This window comes from Varroa destructor, unplaced genomic scaffold (genome assembly GCF_002443255.2).
Source record: "Varroa destructor unplaced genomic scaffold, Vdes_3.0 BEIS01000002.1, whole genome shotgun sequence".
NCBI lineage: Eukaryota > Metazoa > Arthropoda > Arachnida > Mesostigmata > Varroidae > Varroa > Varroa destructor.
Window position 1 is genome coordinate 9,887,646 of NW_019211455.1, and position 24,345 is coordinate 9,911,990.

Below are 24,345 nucleotides of genomic sequence, written 5' to 3' on the forward strand. Positions count from 1 at the left end.
TAAAAATATTTAAAAGTAGTACAAGTTCGTTTGGGTGCCTTTATTTTGAGCATCTTCAAAAGTCACGGAAGCTGCAGAGTTTCTTAAATTCCCCGCAGAGTGTTCATGCGGCTCGAAACGAACCGCAATAAAATGATTAGGCGTTTTGGATCTATTTGAAAGGCTCGTCTGATCTAGCGAATGACTCCAGCCGATAAGAATCATTCGGTTGTAGTCTGGTTGCTGTCTCTGTTAAGAAGACTGAGTGTCAGATTTTCACCCACCTGTTCGGCGCCACAATACAATTCCAGGCCGTTTGAGGCAGAAGTTACAATAGAATCAAGGATCTATCTATCCCGGATTAAAAATCAAATAAATCTGATCTTCAGAAGGCGAGAACGATTCTATTGTCCCTAAAGTTTCGTATGCAAGCCGTCTTCATAACTAAGGCTTTGTCGCTAAAAACCACGCGTCTTTAGGAAACCAGAGACTATGTCGTAGGCGAACTCTATAGCTATGTAGACACGTATTCATCGGTCGATGGCACAGAGAGCATGCTACGGTTATTAGTGACAATGTCAAGGGTTTAACGAATGTCTTAGACGATATGAAGAGTCAATCTTTTTCCTTGCCCTATATAAGCAAGATAATATAATTACATCATATTTTCGAATTTTTCTATGTAGTGCATGACACTATTTACGTTTAATCTTATGTGCATGTGTCCTCGATTTTTGTAAGCGCCCAAAAAAATTACTTAGACCTGAGCTCTTACTTTAGCAACCTTAAGACCATTGATTTTGCCAGCTAGCCTACCAGAGACAGGGCATTCCCTTTGCAGAAGTACATTAAACTTGTAGTCACTGATACTGAAAAATTTTTACTTAAATAACACCTGCCCCGGTTGTCAAACTCCTAACATGTTGATTTTTGCTAAACTACTAAATAGGGCATATGACTTACTGACCCACTTACTTTCGTTACCGTTTAAAGTTTCGAGTCCTGCTAGGACCATTGTACAGTAAGTTTGCAATGATTATTCGATACAAACGATTATCCCTATAGGTCTCTATGATGGAGTTCTTCAATTTCGTCTCTAATTTTATTAAAAACTATAGGCAAAAACTTTATAGTTTCGCTAAAAAAACAGACGCCTATTTTTACCGTAGTCAGATGCTCAGTTAACTTGTGCAGATGTTATTACTCAAACCGAGCAAAGTCTAGTTGGAAAAATGATGAGTAAGCGGTCAATTGAAGCAAAAAAATCTGACATCATTTTTTTAATTCGTTACTAACCGTTTTTGAATTTTTGCTCGCGGAAGACTTCTTAAGATCTGGCATTAATTTCCCAACTCTGATAAAAGAGTCTAGTATTTTTTATTATCTCAACTCAACTAAACTTAGCCGTGATACCTTTTGAAAATAATAGCAAATTTTCGTATGTAAAGAAATAAACGTGTTCATGGCTATACATTAGAAAAAACACGCAGACATTTACTCTTTCGAATCCGTTTACAACTCAGGTGGTTTGTAGGCACATTGCTGCCGCAGATCGATTGCTCTATAAAGGGTCATACTTATAGAACACTTGAACCCATTATTACCCCTCACCACCAACCCCAACAGCCTTCAATCGCTCGCTGGTGCAGCAGCGCTGCCGACCTGGGGTCACGCGACCTGACGAAATCTTGCGAACCCTTCGAATGACGGTAGCTGAAGATCATCGTTGCCGCCCTCGCACCGGTCGAGGCCCGAGCCTAAACTACTATTTGGACAGGTACGAGATGGAGGAGGAGAGCGAAACAAACGGACGGGACGTTGTGACATAAATACACACATACACAGCAAAGGTCACAAAGGGCCAATCGTCTTATAGATCTCACACTTCCAAACAAGACGCAATATATATACCATGACGGCGTGTAGTACATGAGACGAATTCTATTTGCCGGATTAGCTCGTACACAAACCGTTTGCTTCGGGCAGAACCACGACCCACCGAGTTCGAATAAACAAGCGAAGGATCACAGGAGACCTTCTCACTCCTGAAACAATTGCACCGTTTAAGTAGCCTGTTTGATCCGATACGACCCCGACCATTGCGGATGGGTATCAACATTTGACAGGTGACTGTAGTGGTGGCAATAGTCAGTGTGGAATTCGTTGTAGGGTCTGTGCTAGAGGTTACAAACTACCGAATTTCTTTGCAATTTACTGACTGGGCTAGCTGGATTTGGTGGTCTCTAACGCCACTTTGGTTGTGCGTTAGCTAAGGACACGGATTTATTTAAAAATATATTTCCTGCTGATTAGGAATCGTCGATCTTGTGCGCAGCTAAAAGGATTATTTTCAAGTGAAAAAGATGACCACTAAAATAACTCAAATTGAAGTATGAGATATATTGATTGCAATGACAGTACTGATAAGTGCGACAGAGTGAGGAATTGTCTATGTTGACACCTTGTAAGGTATGATTTGTTGGTATGAAAGCGAGCAGTTACCTTACGTGAGATTAAGGAAGTTTTTCGCTGTGGAACTTCTCTGTGGATCTCTGCATGGGCATCAGTTGATCTTCGACGTATCTCTCAACACTTATGCAGCTTCTGGATAGAACAGTGTGACGCGGGGCCACCATGACCTTGTTGATGCCGTAATGAGGGTCAAATGATACCCATCGGAACCAAGTGTCAATAGCTATTATCGGTGTTTTGATACGATGGCTCAAAGGCAAGCTTAATATGTACGTCAGCGAATATATTCTTCAATGATCGTATACGCCGGCGGCGCATTATTTGCCTTGTGGTATAGGTTAATGTCAAAAATACATTATGTGGGCTCATGGTTACCGTCGAAATGTGCTGATACAGCACAGCCCCAGGTCAACTATAAACAAAGAAACATAATTTGGTAGTATTACGTTTAGTTGTCACACAAATTCTACTACGACCAGAACGGTTGGCACGACCATCTGGTTAGGCTTGACCAGCACAGCAGTCCAACATATATCGGCCTTTAGCAAAAATTCGCTGCAAAAAAGTTTTCGCGATATAGCTACGAATAGGATTTCAAAGGTGTTATTCATCTAAATTTATAACGGTTTACTGTGATTATTAAGTATACTGATATCCGACTATTTATGATGAGACTGCGGACTGTTTCATACTATTTTTACTTGACTACACTTGTTGATCTCTCGACATTCTGGTATTGCGAGAGCGAAGTTAGCGGGCTGGTACATATTTGGGCTGCTATTCTTCAAAGTTACGTAGCTCATTAACTTATTTGGAACCACATCAGTATAGAGTGCTATTTAAGGATGGCATTTATCACTGTTAGCCCCTTATTCTGATTTTAGAGAATATCGGTGTATATATATATATATACACTGTGACAAGAAGTATAGCACTCAAGAATAATGATAATAATAACAGTAACAAATCTTTCTGACTATATCTTTGCGCAGGAGTCCGTTTTACAATCCCGGGGGAGACGAGTCAGGACGGCCACCCGAAGAGGGCCCTCTCGGCGGAGGCTTTCACTACGGAGAACAGCTCGTCCCTGTAGAGTCTCCGTCTTCTTCAAAGATACCTCCAACGACCAGCCGCGAAATACCACTACCTCAAGCGACGTCGACGCCAAAACATAATTCCATTCCACCGCCCACGACGAGAAGCCGCCATAAATCTTCAGGCGCTCAAGACCTGATCGCCTCCACCACACAACCGAATATTAAAAAAGTGAGAGCTTGTTTGAGTAAGTCATTTTAAAAATCGTACGCTGGGATTACCTAGAATAATAAGACAACTCTAAACATCTTTATAGCAGTTAGTGTTTAATTGTATATAGGTGAGCGTTATTTTTTTGCACGGAATTACTCAACTTCGAGTGTTGAACCGAGCATTTGAGCGCAGAAGGGCAAAATTGGTCGAAATTTGTTAACATATTGTACTAAGGCATATTGTCCGAGAGGAAGTATGTGGCGAAACATATCAGCAGTGATCTATATACTACTGAAACTGTGTATTTGTTTGTCCGACGCAAATCGACCTTGTGAAGCTGTGGGATCGGCTGATTTTTGGCAGTTAGCTAGAGTATCATCCGCAATAGAGCTGCGCATGGGATGGTGCCGTTTGGATACATACTTTTTTCCAGAGGTAATTTACTTTTCATCATATAACGTATGACGTTTAATTATCGTTTTTACAACCTTTGCCATTCTTTGGTGTTTTTTTCAACATTTTTTCATACATGTCTATGAAAAAAGTATAGGGGCCGAGACGGCCAATTTTTTTGTGGGGCTTTTGTCGAGAAGGTTCTTCCTATAGGTGCCGAATATTCACATGTAGATTTGGTAGAGGAAATCGTTCTTGATGCCAATCGTCAACCCTAGCCGAATTGAATCAAAATGCTCTTACACCTAACTTTAAGTTACTAGCGAAACTTGACATAGTATTCTATGAAAAGGTATTTTTTTTCTCGAAGCTAAGCGACAGATAATGGTGAGCTGTAAAAATGCTATATTTCGTTTGTAGCAAAAACCGATAATTCGGCGTGAACAAGGCAAAAAACGAACATAGTAACTTACACTGGGACGAAAATTTTATACGTTGAAGTGGAGGTATTTCTTGATACCGAATGAAAGTTTGCCGACCTAAATCCCACTCCTTGGGTGAAAAATTAGAACTTAATATTCATATTCTACATAAGGGGATTTGTTGACGCAAGTCGATAGATTCGAATAGAATAGAATAGATATTTTTGAGTGAAGACTGCGTAAACTATCGTATTGGTTTCTCTATGCTCTCCTTCTAAAAACAGAGCCAACCAATCAGCACTACAAATTAAAGTTTTAGAAATGTATCTCGAGGAAGACTAACGAGAGGGTTGGTTGAGCCTCCTGGCAAACATAGAACGAGCTGATGGAATAATTACACAAGCGAAACAAACTAGCTGAGCAGGGAAACTGCGATAGGATATTTATTATAGTTTATGTTAGGTCGGGTAACGGGAAAAGGGGCTCGGGACGAAACCCGAGTGGTAAAGTTTGAACTTTGAAAAAGCGACGTACGAAAGACCCAAACTGATACCACAGGATGACAAAAACTCGACTCCTTTTAACTTTTGGGAGAACTAGCCAAATGAATTATTTAATGCTTTCAATAATCGCACTTCGTACAGGTTCATGGTGCGAATGATAATGCTAATATAAGTACCATACAAAGGTTAAAAGACATATTACGCTTTGCCTTTGTAATCATGCCATGCACGATACACGCACAGATAATTTCAGTCATATATTGAACGTGTAATTTAGTGATTACATGAGCATTTGAGACCCGAGAATAGTTACAGACCTACTTGGACCTACGTTTCCATGTGTTAGCGCCGCTTGTTCTCGGGGTTAGGATATAACTAATGAATGCATCTCACATTGATCTCTTGTATGTTCTGACCATCCGGACACCTGACTACCTAGAAAAAAACAATACGGAGTTGTTGGTTGAACCGTTACGCCCAGCTGTTACCCAATTAGGAAGTAAATGATAGATGTTTAGTTTGTCCTACGATAGTGGCCTGCCTACAGAAGCAACCACGACCCATACAAACTGAGCTCCACAAAGCAGCGTTCTGTACAAGTCCACTCGATATACCCAGTGAAATGACTTCCTTTTTAGATAACATCGCTCAAATGTCATCTACGAAATGCGGTGCTACGAATGTAACATATACATTAAGTGGTTACGGTTATTTAAAAGGTAAATGATAATTTACATTGTTTTGTATTTAGCGTATCAATGAGATAAAAATTTGGTACTAATTCTATCTATGAAAAATCAGTGTTTGTTTGTAGTCTAGGCAGCGACAAAACAGAGATGTTCTAATATGAACATAAATAGCTTAATAAAAACCATATTCGATGAAGATTGGTCATAGACATAAAATTATGCTTCCAGACACATAAGCATTGCATGCTTTAATGGCTAAATAATTCCAAATTCAAAAATCGATCGGACCACAGTGTTTTTCTTTGAAAGGATATCGTCAGAACGACTTGGGGGAACCATGTGCCCCGATTCGATCTGATTATAGCACAATGCAACGGCGAGTAACCTCCCAACGGGATCTGAAATTTCTGTGCTACAGATCCACGTAGTTCGAAGTCCGTACGTAGACTTGCCGCCAGTACGGGCCATGCGAGAATTGGCGTCGTTATCAACCCCGGGGTGTCTTAGTAGCATTAGAAGTTTGGGAACAGCTGAAGATCCCATAGCTCTGTGGCTGAAGTTGGGTGCATTGGACAAACTGGAACAAGCACTTCTTGATGGCTACTGGGAACAGCTTGTCGGCAAAACGTCCAGGTGAGTGCGATATATAAGCTTTTTTAAGAACAACTCAATGCCAATTACGGGTATCATATTATATATCATACTTCGATCTGTAGTTATTTCAGAACAAACGACCTGTGATTTATGATAAAGTGTCACATCTTTTGACAACGTTCGCTTTGGGCTTGAATTAGTGGAGTTTAGTAACGCGTTAAAATGGTGTATAAGGAAATTTGGCTTTCCCGGCTTGCTTAGTGTATATTATGGGAATTGAAGGACGTTCAGGGCTATTGCTTTGTTTGTTTCCACCATTTCCTTATTTTTGAAAAAGGCCAATTGCCCAATATCTTCGAGCCTGTCGCGAAAATAGTTCCATAACACAGATAGCTGTCCTACGATCGTGTTCGATTATTGGTTCAGCGCAAGGCCCCACGCAAGTAGTGCTTTGTTTTTATCGATGGAGCCGTGCACCAGAATACTTGTCTAATCGTTTGGCTGTTACTCCAGGTCAAAAGTAGTAAAAGTCTTCCTTAGAGATAACGACGTATACAGATCTCTTTGAAGAAAGACAAGGCAAACGGGACCGGTTTTTTGCTAGGACATGCCAAGCTTATACTTTTTTCACGCCATTCCTACTATCGCACCATAAAACGAAATTTCGAATTCATCATCGGCCAGGTTCTCCACCACGGGCATTCGTATAAACTTAGCCATTGCGTCTAATTGCAGTCGGCCGTATGTTGTTTATCAATACGTCAATGGTGGTCTATATCATTTTGATTTCGAAGGAGAATCGGTGGTTACGATATTCACAGACAGCCAAAGCAAAACGACACTATCGGTAACTGTCGTAGATCAGTTTTATAGTTTCGTCAACAGGCCTCGAGGGAAATTTTGGCCTCGGCTAGAGCCGTTAGAGATCCATGCCACATACAAATTCATAATGAGGGACTTGAAGCGCGTTTCTCTTTTACTAAGCAGAAAGGCAATCCAGTGCCGCTTGTCGTATAGTCCGTTAATCCTATAGAAGATAATAGCAGCTCTCGGGTACCAACTCAGGCCGCATCGTAGATTTGAATTCGTTCGTATGACTATACCCCGGCCATTGGAAACTATCGCGTGCCCGTGCGAAATATACTGACTTCCCTTCAAGTCCATTGAGTATCGTTTGGGAACATTCTACCCTCCGGGACCAACTGATTATCCTTAAAGGTTAACGTGACGGCCTTGAACTAAATTAGGTTCCATTGTTGAATCAAGAAGTGTGTATATTTAAATACGATCAGTTTGGTTTCAAATAGAACTGGGGAAACTAAATACACGTTTCGCTGTAGACATACATCACAGGTAGCGGATACGGAGAATTGCCTGAGCTGAACAATCTGAGTCGACTAAACTCTGTATGTACATGTACTGCTGATGTCGGTGACGCTATTGGATAAGCCTATTTAAATGTATATTGAAATGTATATTAGAAAAGCTTAATGTGATATAAAATCACGCCGCTGTTTATCTGGACTCCGTCGCTCACGAAGTGGGCTACGGAGCAGCATGGGCATTCGACCTGTCGCCGAAATGATTACACATTGTGAAATAAATATTTGTTCTATCCGTTGTTGGCGCAATGCCGTAGGTACTTGAAAAATCGCTACTGTGCACAAAAATACACCACATTTTATAACTGCATATAAAATTTATGGCGGCAATTATAGGCGCGTAATTAACTTACGAAGCAACACAAAAAAGTATCTTGTACCAAACAGCGGACCGGGGCCACAGGGCCAATGGTCCTGATCCAGTCGGCCAGCTAGTTCCTGCAGTTTGACGCCATCACACCCAAACACAATGCACTTCTGTGCACTAGATGAGAAAATTCTATGTCTATGGGCATATGAAGGTGTTGCATGGGAATGAGGACGACAAGAACCAAAGTGCAGAGCAGTCTTCGTCTTTCACCTCATGATCTTGTCACGCTTCAGATGTGATCGACGGGCTAGCTCACTCCAGTCTCTTTTCGCTAGACTGACTCTGTGATAGTGGGAGTCTGGTGGTAACTGTACGTCCTATTTCAACTAGCTGGTGATAAGCTTCAAAACAAAGCGCGCTCTGACGCTCCATTCTTACCGCTTTTTGCCTACAGCCGCTGGATGCCATGTCCTATGAGTCCCCTCTCTGTCAAGCGGAGGCAGCCAGTTGTTCCAGGGCGTACTCTCCACCATCGCGTTACGAATCTGATCGCTAAGGCCGACATAGATCAGGCCTGACTGCTTGAAAGCGTGTCATGATATAGCGGAACGGACTAGAGCTAGGTAGAGAGTTCTTATTTTTGCTATGCAGCAGGTGCAATCATGGCTTTTTGCACTGATAACGCATTTGTCAATTATTTGATCGCGAGGCAGTATTCACTTATCTAGCGATATACGGCACTGGTACAAAGCTTCGGTGCTGCATACTTCAAAGTAGGTTGCTTCACATGGTTTAGTGCGGACGGCATCTGCTCGTTATGAAAGACTTCTATCTTTTACTATTATATCTAGCATCGTTTATCTTTGCTTTTATACGTGTATGTGCTTTGTTCTTGTGTTTTTGTTTTGTGATGTTGTCGTGAACTTTGAACGAAACGTAAAATATTAAAATTGAATTTTTTTTGAGACATTTGACAAGTATTGAAGAGATTAGAAGTGCCTGTGATTTGAATATTGTGAACTGCTGGGAACTAGAAAAAAGTGATTATATGGAATTGTTGCGCTCGGCAACCTTAATAAGCTGCTGTCTAGCGCCTACTCAACGACGTACTTTTAGGTAGGTATTTGTTCGTGCCTAAGCTATATTTGGGATGATAGCGTTTCGTTGGCATTGATTGGACGTGCGGTGACAGCTCGCTAGTAAGGGAAACAGTTGCGTTTCAACATAAATCCGTTCACCATTGCGTTAATGCGTTTCTATTCATTTGCCTAAATCGAACATCGGCGCAGTAATTACAATCACTTATTGTTTCTTGTCCGGGGCATTGCTTAACTCGGGCTGTAGCCCTCTGTAGCCACTCCGACACCTGCAGAAGCTTTACTGGGAAAAATATATCCTATAAGAAATTCGCGTAGGTAACATTACTAATTGTCACCGATTAACGTGATCCCACAATTATTTATATTGAAATGGCCCAATCATGCGGCTTCATTAACCCATCAGAACCGTGTGCTCTCTATACAACAATGACACATCAATCGGTTTTTATGTCGGCTTCATTGGGTTGAAGACGAGACCAGTATAAGGTACACTACAACGTCACCTTCATCAGAGTTACCGAATAGTTTTTCGCGTCGGTCGGTCTGTCGGGGTCCTAAGATGTCAAATCGACGGGATGTCAGTCGCTTTAAGATTACTGGCGTTACCTCATAAGACGGTACTCAGGGTTTTTCTGTTAACCAAAGACGACCCCCCAATTGCATTTCGTGGCCACATGCTATGCGTCGTTGATAAAGTCGAAGGGCTTAGAATCAGGAAATCCATCTTGTTGGCCAGCGCTTGTACGAGTCATAGCACGAGATTACGGGAAGCTTCTGTCGTACCAACTGTTATGTTCCATCTCTTGCATTTCGAGGGCAGTGGGCCGGCCAGCGGACAGCACAGATGCACTCATGGATAGACTCGACCGTAACGAGAACAAGCGTATGCGGCATAGAAAAAATGATACGGAGCTATCTGGTCTAACAGGCCGTCAAAGGACGTCGCAAAAACAGAACAAGCAAGCACCGAAGCATGCGAACACTCAATATCGGTACGCAGTATAAAGCGGGCAAATGCGGCAAAATGTAAAGAGATATATCCATCCATATGTAAAGTATATAGAGGCATTGGATTTTATCGCGATATTTTTAGATTCAGGCTACCGCCATGAAAATGGTTATTTATAAATGTATGATTATTTAAAAAATGATATTGAAACCATTGCAGTATCCAGCAACCTCTGTGTGTTATCTAAATGCGTAAATCGATTTCTTTGCTTCCTAACTGTACACCAATTATGTACACATAAAATAAAGCGTGTCTTGTTCTTAGTACGACTGCGCTATATTGAATATTTAATTTTCCAATGATTCTCACAGAGGACCTTTGATCCATGATCGCACGGATTGAGTACACGATGCATACCGCGCGTATACAAGTCGTGTTAACTTAAACAATGTTGACCTATAGCAAAGCGTTGCAAATGCTATAGCGATTGACCAGCACCCTACCAACGAAACCCATCGATGATTAGCTGACATATATGTCGATCATATATTCGTCAGAAGACAAACAATTTATTGCTGTCTACAGTTACGTGATCTGGCCATTTATGTTCCATAATCTTGTATCAATGAGGACTGCGGTCATGTGTTTGACAATAAACCATTAGATATCATTACGACCAAGCAATAATAGTAGGCAAAAGATCGGCCCAGAAAGATGGCCATATGCACTCACTTCCTTATTGATTAATGAATAGATCAGAGCGTTTACATGCACAGACCGTTCGGACTTGCACACCGATATCACGGGAAATTGACAGCACGCTTAAACTGGTCCATCAATCAAAATGGGCAGCTTAACGCTTTCTGTTCGGTATAGATGCAAGTGATGCGCTTATCTATAAGGTGCTATAATCTTTTTTTTTTTATGATTTAAATATTTCGCCGACGTATTTCTCTTTTGGTCATTTCATAGCTGTTATGAAGACCAAAACGTCTTCCATAAAACAGTTTCTAGTTGAATAGGTAAACTATGCTATATATATATAACTGGTGAAACTGAAAAATATCTATGAACAAACCAGCTACCCAGTACCTCTCTGTTAATAGGAGAAATATCAACATATATTAAATTCCAAGTAACTGTTAGGAAGAATAGACTCCGTTCTGTTCATCTGCCCATCACAATGACAAAATTACCGCGTAGCTTATGAAGGCCGCAGATGACTGCTTAAGACTTTATCATCGTACAGTCCCTTCTAGAAAGCGAAGTAACCGTGCACGCCTAATGAATAGGGTGCTGATATAAGAATAGGTTTCATCTGATCGTTCCTATATCTAAATTCGTCAACAATCTTATAATCGGCATCTAGTCCGCTGCAGGTCAAGAAGCAGTGCTTGCCCACCACCATAGTCAAGCCTATTCATAGCTACGGCCGGACAAAGCTAGTTACGGTAAAAAACAAAAGCTATTGCGGCTTCTATTAACGCAATCCATCTCAACAGAGCAAAAGCTGAGTGCAAACTAAACTGTATTACATATTTATGTGATTGCCTATTAGCAAACGTTTTTTTTTTTCTATGGCGTACAATAAAATATAACAGCAACATCGTATTGTTTGAAATATATCATAGGAAAATGTTAACGAATTACATATTCAGATAGTCAAAAATGGTCTTCCGCGTTCACCCGCACCGTTTCCTTTTCTGTACGCGAAACACACGAAGAATCATAATACAAACAAGTATAAATACAAAAAGGATCAGTAGAACATCATACGAAATAGATAGCCGTAGCTAGCTCATGTTTTACGTTCTATACCGCCCGCCGGGCATTCTAAGAGATGGCTAACTTCCAACACAAAACGAAGTCTGTTTATGCCCGGCTTCGAACCCAGACAACAACGTGTCCCTAACATTAGCAAGCAAATATGTGACCCACAAAGTTATCACTGGGATAGATCCCATAAACCTAGAAGTTCGTAAGTTTCTAATGATAGTGATAGAAGTTGACTAAATAGACACCGAAATTGAGTTACGATTGAGCAATGTTGTATAGGATACTGATTGCAAAATATATCTGAAGGCTTGATTTTTATAAGCGAAATTTAACCACATCACACGTGCACTATCGTAACTTATACGGAATGGGGTTAATAATAAATATTGACTGGTTCTACCCATACTGTCCAGCTTGCCGGTTTACGCTGCCTGAACTGTTAATCATAATATGTGGCCTTAATGAAAAGACTCCTGGAACTTCATGATAAGCTTCAGGAGCATTCTATACAATTACGGTGATGCAGAGCTTTCGAGGGTTCCGCTACGGCTCTGGCTTGTTGCAGTGGATTTTCCTGAAGCTCCTGGAAAATCTCAATCCTTTTGAAAGCTGTTGTGATGAGTATGATGTATATTGACAAACTTAGAAAAAAATTCGATGGCCTATTTAAACGCAATTTTCATTTTTTTGCAATCTGTTCTACGGTCTCATCGATTACTGAGCTTCTAATGTCTTCATAACACCTGTCAGTTCCGATGTGTTCCGAATCATCTCGCAAACGATCCGATTTTTTAGAATTGGCCTCCTTCCATAATTCGATCTATGACGTAAGAATTTTCATAAAATATGGGCTCTTAGCCAAAAACAGGATTAAGCTACCAGTTTAGATACTACAATTTGGCTTAAGTTTTTTAATTTAAAACTGATGCCTCCATAGGAACGAGCGAGGTTCATGTCGCATATGCGTAGTATGAAAATACAAATATTTGGTTAGCTATTGTTTGAGATATATTTAGTATGAGAATGCCATTAGAACATCCGTAGAAAGCAATCTTATTTTAGTATCTCAAAAACAATTATTTTGTAACAGAAGAAGTTTGTATTCCTTGTTACATCCTTGTTATTATCACAGTAGCAAAAATCGATCACGTTAGCGAAAAGTTTAGTATTGTTGATGGAAACCTATGACCACAGATACGACATCCAGACCCGACCCATTCACTTCAAAGTAGAACTAGGCTAAATATCAACTTGGCTACTAAGTCTCTGCGATAGGAGTCCTGCTACCCTGATATGAGCTACGATATCAGCTATGAATATTATCATCGAGCAACCGCTACGGTTATAGCCCGACCTAATTCTCCTGTTTCTTCTACGCATCTGTATCTACGCGTCTAATAATTGAACTAACAACAATAGTTCCTATCGCTCGGTTTATCATGAAAATCACTGTATCGTGATGATGAAGTCAGTTATAATAAACAGACGCCGCTACTCACACCACGCATTATGTTAGCATTGAGGTACGACAATCGAACCTGTCGACCTTTCATTTTGCCAATAAAGGATGCAGACGAACATAGGATACTTATCCGCTGTCTTGTTTCTTGTACGAAGTATTTTTCTTATACTTTCAGCAGAAAAACATCAGCATAATGTCTGGCTAGCTTTCAATAGTATGATATTTACATGACCTTTTTTTCGTTTTGCATGGATACCCGCTCGCCTTTTAAACCTGTTACACCTCAGTACAGATCCTTTGCCCTCGGAGATTTCATGATGCTTGCCCCATAAATGAAACGTATGCGTCTAATTAATAACCAATGGTAAGCTACATTGTACTGTATCAACGCGAGCCGCCATCATACAAAAGTGGAGCAACGACTTGTAACTTAGATCGGGGCGTGTATTCCTTTGCACCAACATCTCGCTAGAATTATAAACTGTTCAAAAATCAATCTGGGGACAGATAGGAGTTAACCATGTCCAGGAGACTGGAAGGCTATAGAAGGATTTTTTTACATTAGTGGCTGAATGAGCGTTGCGCACGGCTATATTCGATACCATAAGAATAGCCTCAGCGGGAACGTGTAGAGTCAGTCAACCAGCTAACTATGAGCGACACAGGACTGTGTGCTTCCAGTGCTTTAATGCTTTTTAAGATGTTACCAAGCCACAACGGTGAAGACATTGTGCGTAAGTAGTGTTAGTGAGTCCGCTGTAGTCGTCTAGTTGGGCTGAGTTCGGAATCTGGGAATCCAGTCTTGGTAAGTCATGAACCCAGCTGCAGTGGCAGGAGCTGTGTAAAGCAGTCGTGTTTGAGGGGTCAGTTGGTGACCCGCTGACCCAGTTTGAGCGCCCGTCTTCTCTGTCTGCCGTTTGCAAGGCGAAGGCCCTGCGGACCTTTTTATTTCACCCTCAGTCTCCGGTTAAAGGCGTCTGCCACTTCAACCGCTCCTTTCTCCTATTTACTACTAGTGACATTGGTCGGGTTGGTACGGTGGGATGGCTCGTACGGCGCGGAACAGTACAGAGGCTGGGATGGGTTGAGATGAACACGGGCAAAGAGCAAAAATTATAATTACGATCTCTGTAAAATGCTGTCAATAGTTTACGGGGCTATGGCAGTATCGCCTTTTGTTGTCAACTCTCTTTATACTCTTTTTTTAAGTTTATTTTCTATTATTATAGTTAGTTGCCCCTCTAGTATATGGTAAGGTATTGACTATTGTAATTACCATCATCCTCATCAACTGACTGATAGTTGTTATTTGTTGTGTGTGTGTATTTGTATTGAAGTTGGATTATCGTGGTACAACAGGTACGTATTTACGTGAACATAAAAGTATTTTCTCCGAGCCTCTTACTGATGGGCCTAGTCCCATGAATAATAAAAACCAACGATAACAATTACTATTACTATCAGTTTGTGCTATATAAAAGTCTAATGAAACTCCACTTAAATTAGTGCCGCGATAAAACATCCAAGTGAGATGATAGAACGGAATCGGGTCGCTCAAAATATCCGTAACGATTTCCATTATAATCATATTGTCAGCAAGTAGTTAACTAATGAATACCTCTATATTTCAAATTTTACGTTTGTTATTGCCGTTAGATACTCCATCAGATGGCTGGTTCCCAGCACGAAATAAAGCCTGTTTATGCCCGGCTTCGAGCCTAGACCATAACGTGTTCCTAAGATCACAGACAAATACGTTACCCACTGACCTATCACGGGGACAGGTAGTGAATACCTACTTTTTTAGACAACAATTCACTTAAACTATTTTGTTTCACTAAAAAAAAATTATCTCCGAGCTCTCGACACTATCTTGCAGACGACATACCGCAGATGTCCCAACGAACGGCAGCTAACTAATTAGAGAAAACGCAAGCAATATTAACAGCAACAGCACACGATGAAGTCGGCTTTAATTAGCTCTTAAAATAAATTCACTCTTCCCTTCTTAACGAAATGGATCATCCTTTATGTCTACCTAGGCTAACTAATATGAGGTTGTATGAACATTTTACGGTAGCAGAACCGGCGGCGGCATCGACCACACAAGTGGAGCAAAATTGAGAACGAACATAATTCCCCATTCGTCCTGCCCCTCATAGATCGGCTAATGCATGTAGAGGGCAACTGTTGTTTGAAATTAAACGGGCTCACATACACGAATAAGCGAATCTGATGCGAATATGATCTTGGTTGGACACTCTGTAAGATGCAATGAATTACTAGCCAGTACCAAGGAGGATAATATGGATTATAAAGAGCTTGATGGTAAAGTTGAAACTTAGTAATGTTTTGAGGCGACAAACTAAGTTAAAAATAGGACGTGTTGTTGACGAACTTTCGTGCAGTAACTTGTGATGACGTCAGTCTGTTGGAGGACAACTATGTTCGAAGACAATAATACTATTTTTTATTTTGTTGAAACAATTTTCCCCATAAGTTCATCGGTTGCGCGATCGAAGCATATACGTTAACTTAATGTTCGCAACAGAACTAAGGCCAAATTAAAATGCGAAAACCATCTAATGTTCTGTAGATTCGTATGAAAAACTAAAGGTAGACAATAGTAAATATTTTGCCTTATACAATTTTTTGTAATTAATATCAACTTACTAAAGAGCAAATAGTTTACTATTTATATAGGTTTATATAGTTTATAATAGGAATTTGTTACACGGGATCTATTGTATGTGCAAACTTGATACTTCTTATTAAAGATACTCTCAAATTGGATAATCTATGGTTTTGTTGTTAATTTTTTTTCCCACCATGCCACTACATTCTTTATTACTCTGATTTGGCACCTAAGGGTCGAGGTTAGGTTTGATGAGGGTTGAGGAGTTTGATTATAGAGACTATCTTTCAATATTTAAATAGATTCCTTAAAACGACCCAATTTAACTTTGAACCATGGTGATGGCCGGGAGCACGCTGGAAGTTGAATTAAGATAAGTTGCTTGTACTATTCTGGTTCTGTTAATTGGCTGATTGTTCAATGTCAGGGTTGTATATGCTAAATGAAACTACTCACATTTATACAGATTTATACAGCTACTTTAGCCAGATTAGTATTTGAAAAGTCGAAACTCGAATATTATTCATTCAAGACTATTTTGAGGTATCTCTTCAAACGGAAAGCGTTTCATTTCAAAGGATTTACCATTCGCATAGCGTTCTTTAACATTTTCACGACCCAATCCGATGTGCCTTACTCTGTATACATGTAATGTAAACCCCGTAATAAATGGAAGACACTATTGATTTATTGAGATACATACACGTTGCTTGATCAAGATATAACATCCAGTCTTAGATAAGGCTGCCTCTACCTTGGATCACCTATAGCCATAGCATTAGTGATAAATCAGCCGGCCATGAAAACTCTTTTGCGAAAAGTCTCTATGTGCCTTATTGCATGAAGACTAGGACCTCTTAATTTCGATTTCGTGATCTGAGTCCATTAGAATTGAGCTGGCATCGTTCATACACACACACACGCACACACGCGAATAACAGTGACCGGATCCGTTTGATCTATTCGTTGTTCCATTCGCTGCTTTCTTGTATGTCTATGCTTCCTTTCTTGTCATAAAGGACAGATCTGGAGAACGAAACTAGTTAATAACTCAGACGAGCTTGATCCTAGCGTATCAGTCGTTGATCAAATATGTCCTTGCATAGATACCCATTCCAGCTAACTGCGCTTATGATTAACTATATTGTTTAGCTTCTCCGCTTTATGACCAATCCATAGTCGATTTCCGTTCGCCAAGCGCTACAGGTCCTTACTTACACAGGCAGTCTGACGGTTTCACACCGATCGTCCAAATGTGAACTAGCTTTGTCGCCTAAAACGAACAGGTTTTGTTGATTAATGAGTAACGGGTTTAGCCCTACGAATCTTTGCGGGGCAGTTAGGTCTAGCCGTTAAGGGTTACGTGGGGCTGAAGGGCGGTTGCGGGAGCTGTCGTTATATTACTAGAAATCAGGTCGAGGCCAACGATCCGCCAAATGGCGGCTCTCTCCCGCTCTCTGTTGGGGTCATTTCGCCAAATTGTCATGAACACGCTTGCCGCTTTCACTTGGCTGGGGTGCGTTATGTTGGCTTGCGTTGGTCAAATCCCTGTTTGTACTCTTTTCGACGGGATTTCCGTCACGGCTATGGCGACGCATGAAGAGTCACATGTCAGAAGCAACAGTGAGTTAGCGGACAGACGTCGTACATGAATCTCAACAGGCTAAACGCCAGCACCCGGTATATGAGTGTGGACTCCGTCGCTCTGAGGACTTCCCGGAGCGAACTGGGACTGTTGCAAGTAATTACATTAACCGCGTCTGACTTGACGTGGAGCGAGACTAGAAAAAAATTATAATTATCCATTCCCTAAAGTCGAGAAAACATTCGTAATAATGACAACTTGTGCACCATGGGTGTTCTCGTATGTTGGTTTAGTGCAACAGTAATTTTCAGTTTAAGGGATAGCGTAGGACACCTTATTTTTTAACCATATGTTCGTGCTTGGATAACAAAGATGGCCTGATTATGTGCAGGATATTTACTGATAAAAGCGGACAAGATAGATTAGACACTACATCATTAAGGGGAAATTTTCTGTCGGATATGGCTATACAAGAAGAAATTAAATAGACAGCTTATCATCTTATGATCCATAAAATTTATGATAGATAAATAGTCAATTATTAAACATGCCAGGAATATGGAACACAATTATAAAGTTAGTATAAAGCTTTCCAGTATGTACGTTTTCGCACACAATATAACTTAGGCTCGTCTTTGTAGCAACTCGAGTATCTCACAGGTAGCGTTCTAGATGCTACTATGTGTTTTTGCATTGTTTGTTTTTTCAGGACGAGATCAATTTAAACTTACCTATAAGTTCAAACTAACATACATTGTACCTAATTACTAATTAATAGTAAACATCATACGGCAGCGCAAAAGACCGAAGGAAAATGGCTCTCACATATTTTGCTTTTTTTTTTTCAGTGTAAGTTTATGCTTTAGTATCTCTAAATGGTTGCAGTATCATTATTTATTATTCAGGGATAGCATACAACCGAAACGTATATTATTCAGATACATGTATAAAACGCAAACGAAACTCCCAAGGTGTAGTACATTCATATCTGTGTATTTTCCTAATAAAATATTCTTTCATAATCGTTTTCATATAGAAAACGTGTTTTTTATTAAACCTAAATAAATTTATGTATTGAACTAAGTTAACTACTTCTTCTGTTTAACAGCATACGTGATATGCGCCCCCTTTTTTTTTGTCACAATACTCACCTTTAGGGCGCGGGACGCATTGTCTTTCTCGCTTGCTTTCATTTAAAGCAGTCAAACTTCTGTTATGGTTGCCTTCGCTCTAACTGATATAGTTAGTACCTATTTGCGTACCTGAGCAGAGTCCCGTTATCATATTCAATATTCCATCAACATGAAAATAATCAGTATAGATTTATACGCAGTTTATAAGTTAGTTTAGAACTGAGCTGCATAGACGCACCCTTTGTCTACGATGACGCTCTTACGAGCTGGTCCGCAAAAGTGTAGTTACGTGATTGTCACACGCACCGCGCGGAAGACGAATAGACAAAATTCAACTAAAAGGCCACTTTGTCCTAACCCCTTTTAAACCTCAAACCCTGATATAATTACAATAGGCGATCTTGAGGAACTTATGCTACTGTCATCGTCGATTCCAGACTGGCTATTAAAGGACAAATTTGAAAAGTTTTACCCGCCCTTCGAATAACTGTGCCTGTGGGCCAAACCAGACGTCAGTCCGGTCCATCGGGCATACTCTCGCGGCCTTCACTCGGAGGTTAAACGTCAAAAGAAGCCTCGCGGGGTTGACCACCCTCAGGGACCCAACTCGCATGAGGCTTGCGGGTAATCGTGATGGATTAATATGCGGCGCAAACTGAACGTTCAATAAACCTTGAAGCCCTTATTGCATGATTCTTTTCATTCTACGTGAGCCACATAATAGAGAACAGTTACGGAGCGCATGATGGTAACTCTTGAAAGCGCGCGTGCTCAGCTAAAATGTAACTCTGAACAGCGCCAATACAGATCTAATTAGGTTAGGTTATTTTATGAGAACTTAAAAATAATATTGTTTTAGATAGACCTCTGACTACATACGACTAGTTCTATCTAAAAATTAATAATGGTCGAGGATTATAAAATTTTCGAAATGGTCCAGTCTTTCGAGATGGTGCCTAAGTTTGGACTGGACGCTTTTGCTTTATTGAATCGGTTGGATTAATTATAGCAAGGTTACCAGAATAGCATTTCAAGTGCGCCATTAATTAACCTAACCTATCGTTACTGGTAACGTTCATTATCGTTAACTTACTATTTTTTTATATGTTTTACAAAGTAATATCACTTTTTTTTTCAAATAGATCTTGATCGCAAACTCTGCCAGGCTGGGCTTTCGCTTTTGGGGTCAATTTAAAATCTAGCGGTTCCTTATATATATATATATATATATATATATATATATATATCTAGTAGCATGCAGTATATGATCTTCCAGCAAAGAAAGTATATAAATTTTCTACCAAGGTACCACAATATTAAGAGACGTAGTATTCAGTCACCTTACAGCTTCCCATTAGTGAATAAGTATTTAGTATTTATTTGGAGCTTACAATTATGATCTTACCAATACAATATATTTATATAATGTTTGCCAATAAACATATTTGTAGCCTCATTGGCATCACTAATAAACAAGTTTATCTCAGTCATGAGCTAAACGAGATCGTGAATTTCCAGGTCACTTAACAATAGCGAACTTGAATTCACTCAATGGCGATTCACTCAATTACAAAGATATAGATCTGTCAAATATCTGGTGCTTGATAGGCTCATTGTTGTCTTTCGTTCATTGTTACTCAGGATTCCGCAGGTGTCACGCTTCCTCCGTCAAGTGCCAGCAGTTCAGGCCCGGATCGAAGAGATCCACGAAGCGGTTGTAGCTGGAAGACTCGACCTCGTTCGAAGATTGATCGAACACAAAAAGTTTGCATATAGCCGTGATCCTCAGGGAGCAACGCCGCTGCATAAAGCTGTCCTCTACCAGCACCCCGATATTATTTCCTTCTTCCTCGAACACTATCCAAGCACACTACACGCCCGAGATCACGTTAGTCATTATTTTGCAGATATATCTGTTATCGATATTTGCAACAATTGTCTAAAGTATTAAAAAGGAAACCAGTCTTGTATGAATTATTCGATAGGTGCGTGTGTGTGTATTGTTTTTGTTTAATCTTCTTTCTTTACACTCTCTGTATGTCGGCTTTCACTGTGGCAAAGACATCTTCATACATTGCTAACTACGAGTGGCGACAGACAAGTTAACTTTTCCCGAAAAAAAAAAATATATATATATATATATGTTATCTAGGTTTTTTCTAGGCGTTTCGTATTCTGCCAATGTGTTTATAGATAAAATGTTTTCCTCGAAATTTGTAATGCAAATACTTCCTGATGGATCCTACGTTTCACTACCTGTTTAGGTTTTTATCATATGTTTACTAGTAGTTACAATTGTATTGTATTGCAATGTATTTTAATACGCATTCTAATTGACCATATAAAAACATACTATCGATGAAGCCTTCAATGATTGATGCCGGACACAGTGGATGGGGGCATGAACCCGATCGACGCAGGGTCGCAGGAGGTATGCGGAAATGAGAAGAGACGAACTGTTTGCCCTCGTCGAAATTGGCGTTTTAACGATTTGGCAATTCTGGCTGAAAGGCACTACTCAAATTCCATATCCACCTCATATCGTACAAAATCAGGGAAAAGCAAGGGTAGAAGCTGTTTCCCGTGTGTAACGGTACACTGAATAGCTAAAAGAAGAGCTAGAAAAGTGCAATGAGGTGTCCTAGACAGATATTAAAACCATCTATCTTACAAGCACTAGAACCGACCTTCATTAATCAATACTAAAAGCTAGTTGGAAGGAATGGAATGCGCCACACGATTATTATTAGGGTCAACACCCATTCCGGGTCTGTCTGCGAGCCCGAGCGGTCAGCATTGCCAAGCCTGTCTGCGAGCCCGAGCGGTCAGCATTGCCAAGCTCTGCAAATCTGGCCATTCTAACCAAAATGTTTTCTGTTAAAAGCTTTCTGATTAAACTGTTCCGGTCGGCCAAATACGTCACGTCGTAATGCAGGAGGTTTTCTTGGCTGTTTCGCTTATTCGCTCCAACTAAGGGATACGTGCTTTGGAAGCCGCTGATTAGTGAAAAGTTAGGTTAAATCCCTCAGTTACAATTCGCAAATTATTTTATTTTTAACTTTAACAAGAATATCAACGAAACCTTTTATTAAAAGATAGATGCTAGTGAAAGACTGTTTAAAGTACTTTTCACTAAATGAGTTTCAAAAACCGCGCGCTGTAGGGGCCTCTTAGTTGAACTAGTTCACCGGTGCTAATTTGGTCCAGTCATTTGAATTTTTAGAACTTTTTGTTCGCCATGGTAGTCCTGTAAGGTTGAACTTGTTCTCTCTGACATTTTATTCTGCCGCGAATAACAGAAACAGTAAATATTCTTCCCAGAAAGTTTCAATAGGTATTATCCATTTGTGCAATTTATATCGTATGCAAAAGCCTGAATGTGCATATTTCTTGAAGCTTTTCATTTCCAATACTTCGTGTTTCATTATGTCTAAAATTATCCTAATTTTTTAAGATGAAACAAATGTAGAAAAGGCCAATGAGACCATTTCGATGATATGGGTCGAGTCACTAGACTCAACAGGAAATTTATATGTGACCAATTGCTCAAAATGTTTTTTTTTTGCTTTGTTATCTATGTACGAGCACATTTTCTATATGTCCCCTGGAAATTTAAGTGATTGCTGTCTTAAAAAAAAAGCCATGGAAAAATTCCCAATTTAGCTGAACCACCCTCTTCATTTTACACAAATCCAATCGTTTTTATAGAATTTTAGATATTTTTTATCATTTTCGTCAAATCAACTGTACCTAAGGAGATTCGTTTTCATCTGCAGTTATAATTTTAGTTGGTAATTTCATATTTAAGTGCAACGACACTAACAGCCCACTACAGTAAAGGCGTTTACTTTTATTACATTAGAGTAAAGTGGTATTTTGAAGTAGTTTCATCTTATATATCTTAACCTGGCCACATATCGGCGCTAGAAACTAATATTTTCGTATATTTCATGCAGGGTATTAAATGTGGTCACGGAATAATTTCGAATTTTTTTTAATATAAGAAGTATAATGTGACAATCGTAATAATAGCGATGGAAGAGCATACTCCTTGCTATATTATAAGCCTATTTTAGCACTTGGTGGTTGTCCGAAGCGGTGAAGCCGGATACACTGTCTATTTATAGCCGCTGTGGCCCAGATCTTATTCTTTACTGTAACAGTGTTGGAGTGCAACTCACATTCTATTTTGATGACGTTAGCATGAATATGTCTCGTGCGGGTCACCGTTCATGGAAGCTTTCATTATACATTAGTTGTAAAACAAATTGACATAAATACGAATTCTGGTTGATATTAACACAACTTCGCAGCAAGGTTCAGAGGTCTTTATGGCCACCATTTTTTGGCGCCAATTTTGTTACGCGTCGAAAGCACAACGTTTGCTTGGCCTCATTATGTTTCCCAACACAACTGGGGCACGTATGTAGTTACATATCCTGCACGGCACGACTGATATGTATCAGCGACAGCTTGTCGTACAGTGAGTCTAACTTGGGTTTACTATTTGCAGCTAGAAGAATGAAACGATCGATATCGCCAAATTCATGTTTGAGTCCCTGTCTTGCTACTGCTGTTACGCTGTCAATCAATACTTGGAGGTGGATAAACCTCATCACTGGCCCATATTCGGCGACTCATAATAACTGAACCATTCCCTAGTATCGATATGATACCTACTTCCATAAAGCACGTCGCACTCTCTACGTTTTGCGCATATCCTAACCTGATACAAAGCAGTTGTGTTGCAGCAAACTGATAACCGGTTTCTGACAATTTATCATAAACAAGCCATTTATCATCGATTGACGATTTATGGCAAAGAATTAGGCTGGGTCAGACTGGTGTCGGAAAATTGGGTTAACCCCTTCTGGCTGTTCTACTAGAAATGGTCGAAGCCGCGCATCGGGAACTAACTGTGTAGGCATAATAGAAATCAGCTTTTATGCATATTTGAGAGTTAAGGGTCCATGATGAATAGCGTCTACCTCATCTAAGTTGAATAGAAACAACCCAGAGACCAGATAATCTCTCGAAATATTCTCGAAAATATTACTGGGAATTTAAACAGAATAGATGTTTTGTGTTGTGATCCTTTCAATTAAGTGTGTCAATAGATGATCATTCCAAATGATCAGAATCCATATTTGTTAAACACTCATGTTTTGGCCAATAGATACATCCAGTAAGTAGAACAAAGCGAGCCTACTAATTTAGGGTTTGTCAAACGGCAACTCAAGTTGCGAACTTGCTGTTGCCAAATAGAATACTTCTATCTACGTGTTCGGTGATGACTGACCTGTGTGAGTGGCGAAGTAGTAGAGTCACCATCTGGCAGAGCTATATCATGAAACGAAATACTCGTTTAGATACGTGTGCTAGTTATCAGTTTCGGTTCGTTGTGTGCTAATCGATTTAGAAACTGACAACAAATGTAAACGTATAAATAAATATGGATCAGTATAATGCAGACGAATTCATACTGATGCAAAAAAAATGACGAGCTAGCTTTATCGCAGTCTTTATAGAACTAACAAATCATCAGTTTGGACACTTGTTGGTATAGTTTCAATCATCTTAAGCAGAACTTTTTTCTACATAAATTATTGACATTTGATTAAATTTGCGCAATTTAATTTCAGCTGCCTAAAATCCACGTCGATGCTTAGGTGCCCTTGTTTGGGTGTTTTCAGCTGTCATAACCTAAGACTCA

General features: G+C 39.9%; 1 protein-coding gene and 2 long non-coding RNA genes across 7 annotated transcripts in view; 1 reads left to right on the top strand and 2 right to left on the bottom strand.

The window, feature by feature from the left end:
- Positions 1 to 24,345, top strand: part of LOC111244142 (uncharacterized) — a 99,993-nt gene that overhangs the window by 41,289 nt on the left and 34,359 nt on the right. For 2 of the 5 annotated variants that reach the window (XM_086981359.1, XM_086981355.1), the window contains exons 2-5: positions 1,606 to 1,756; positions 3,444 to 3,717; positions 6,125 to 6,339; positions 20,274 to 20,520. In XM_086981359.1, the coding sequence (XP_086837485.1) occupies positions 1,606 to 1,756; positions 3,444 to 3,717; positions 6,125 to 6,339; positions 20,274 to 20,520 (887 nt within the window). Of the gene's footprint in view, positions 1 to 1,542; positions 1,757 to 3,443; positions 3,718 to 6,124; positions 6,340 to 8,585; positions 9,109 to 20,273; positions 20,521 to 24,345 lie in introns of those variants that run through there. The other 3 variants (XM_086981357.1, XM_086981356.1, XM_086981358.1) reach the window with 3 other exon arrangements.
- On the bottom strand, positions 1,670 to 24,103 carry LOC147757342 (uncharacterized). Its single transcript, XR_015322143.1, has 4 exons — positions 23,932 to 24,103; positions 3,429 to 3,681; positions 2,482 to 2,863; positions 1,670 to 2,024 (listed from the first exon to the last, which is right to left on the bottom strand). It is a non-coding gene; the product is annotated as an uncharacterized LOC147757342 (long non-coding RNA).
- Positions 19,964 to 23,630, bottom strand: LOC147757343 (uncharacterized). Its single transcript, XR_015322142.1, has 2 exons — positions 22,814 to 23,630; positions 19,964 to 20,502 (listed from the first exon to the last, which is right to left on the bottom strand). It is a non-coding gene; the product is annotated as an uncharacterized LOC147757343 (long non-coding RNA).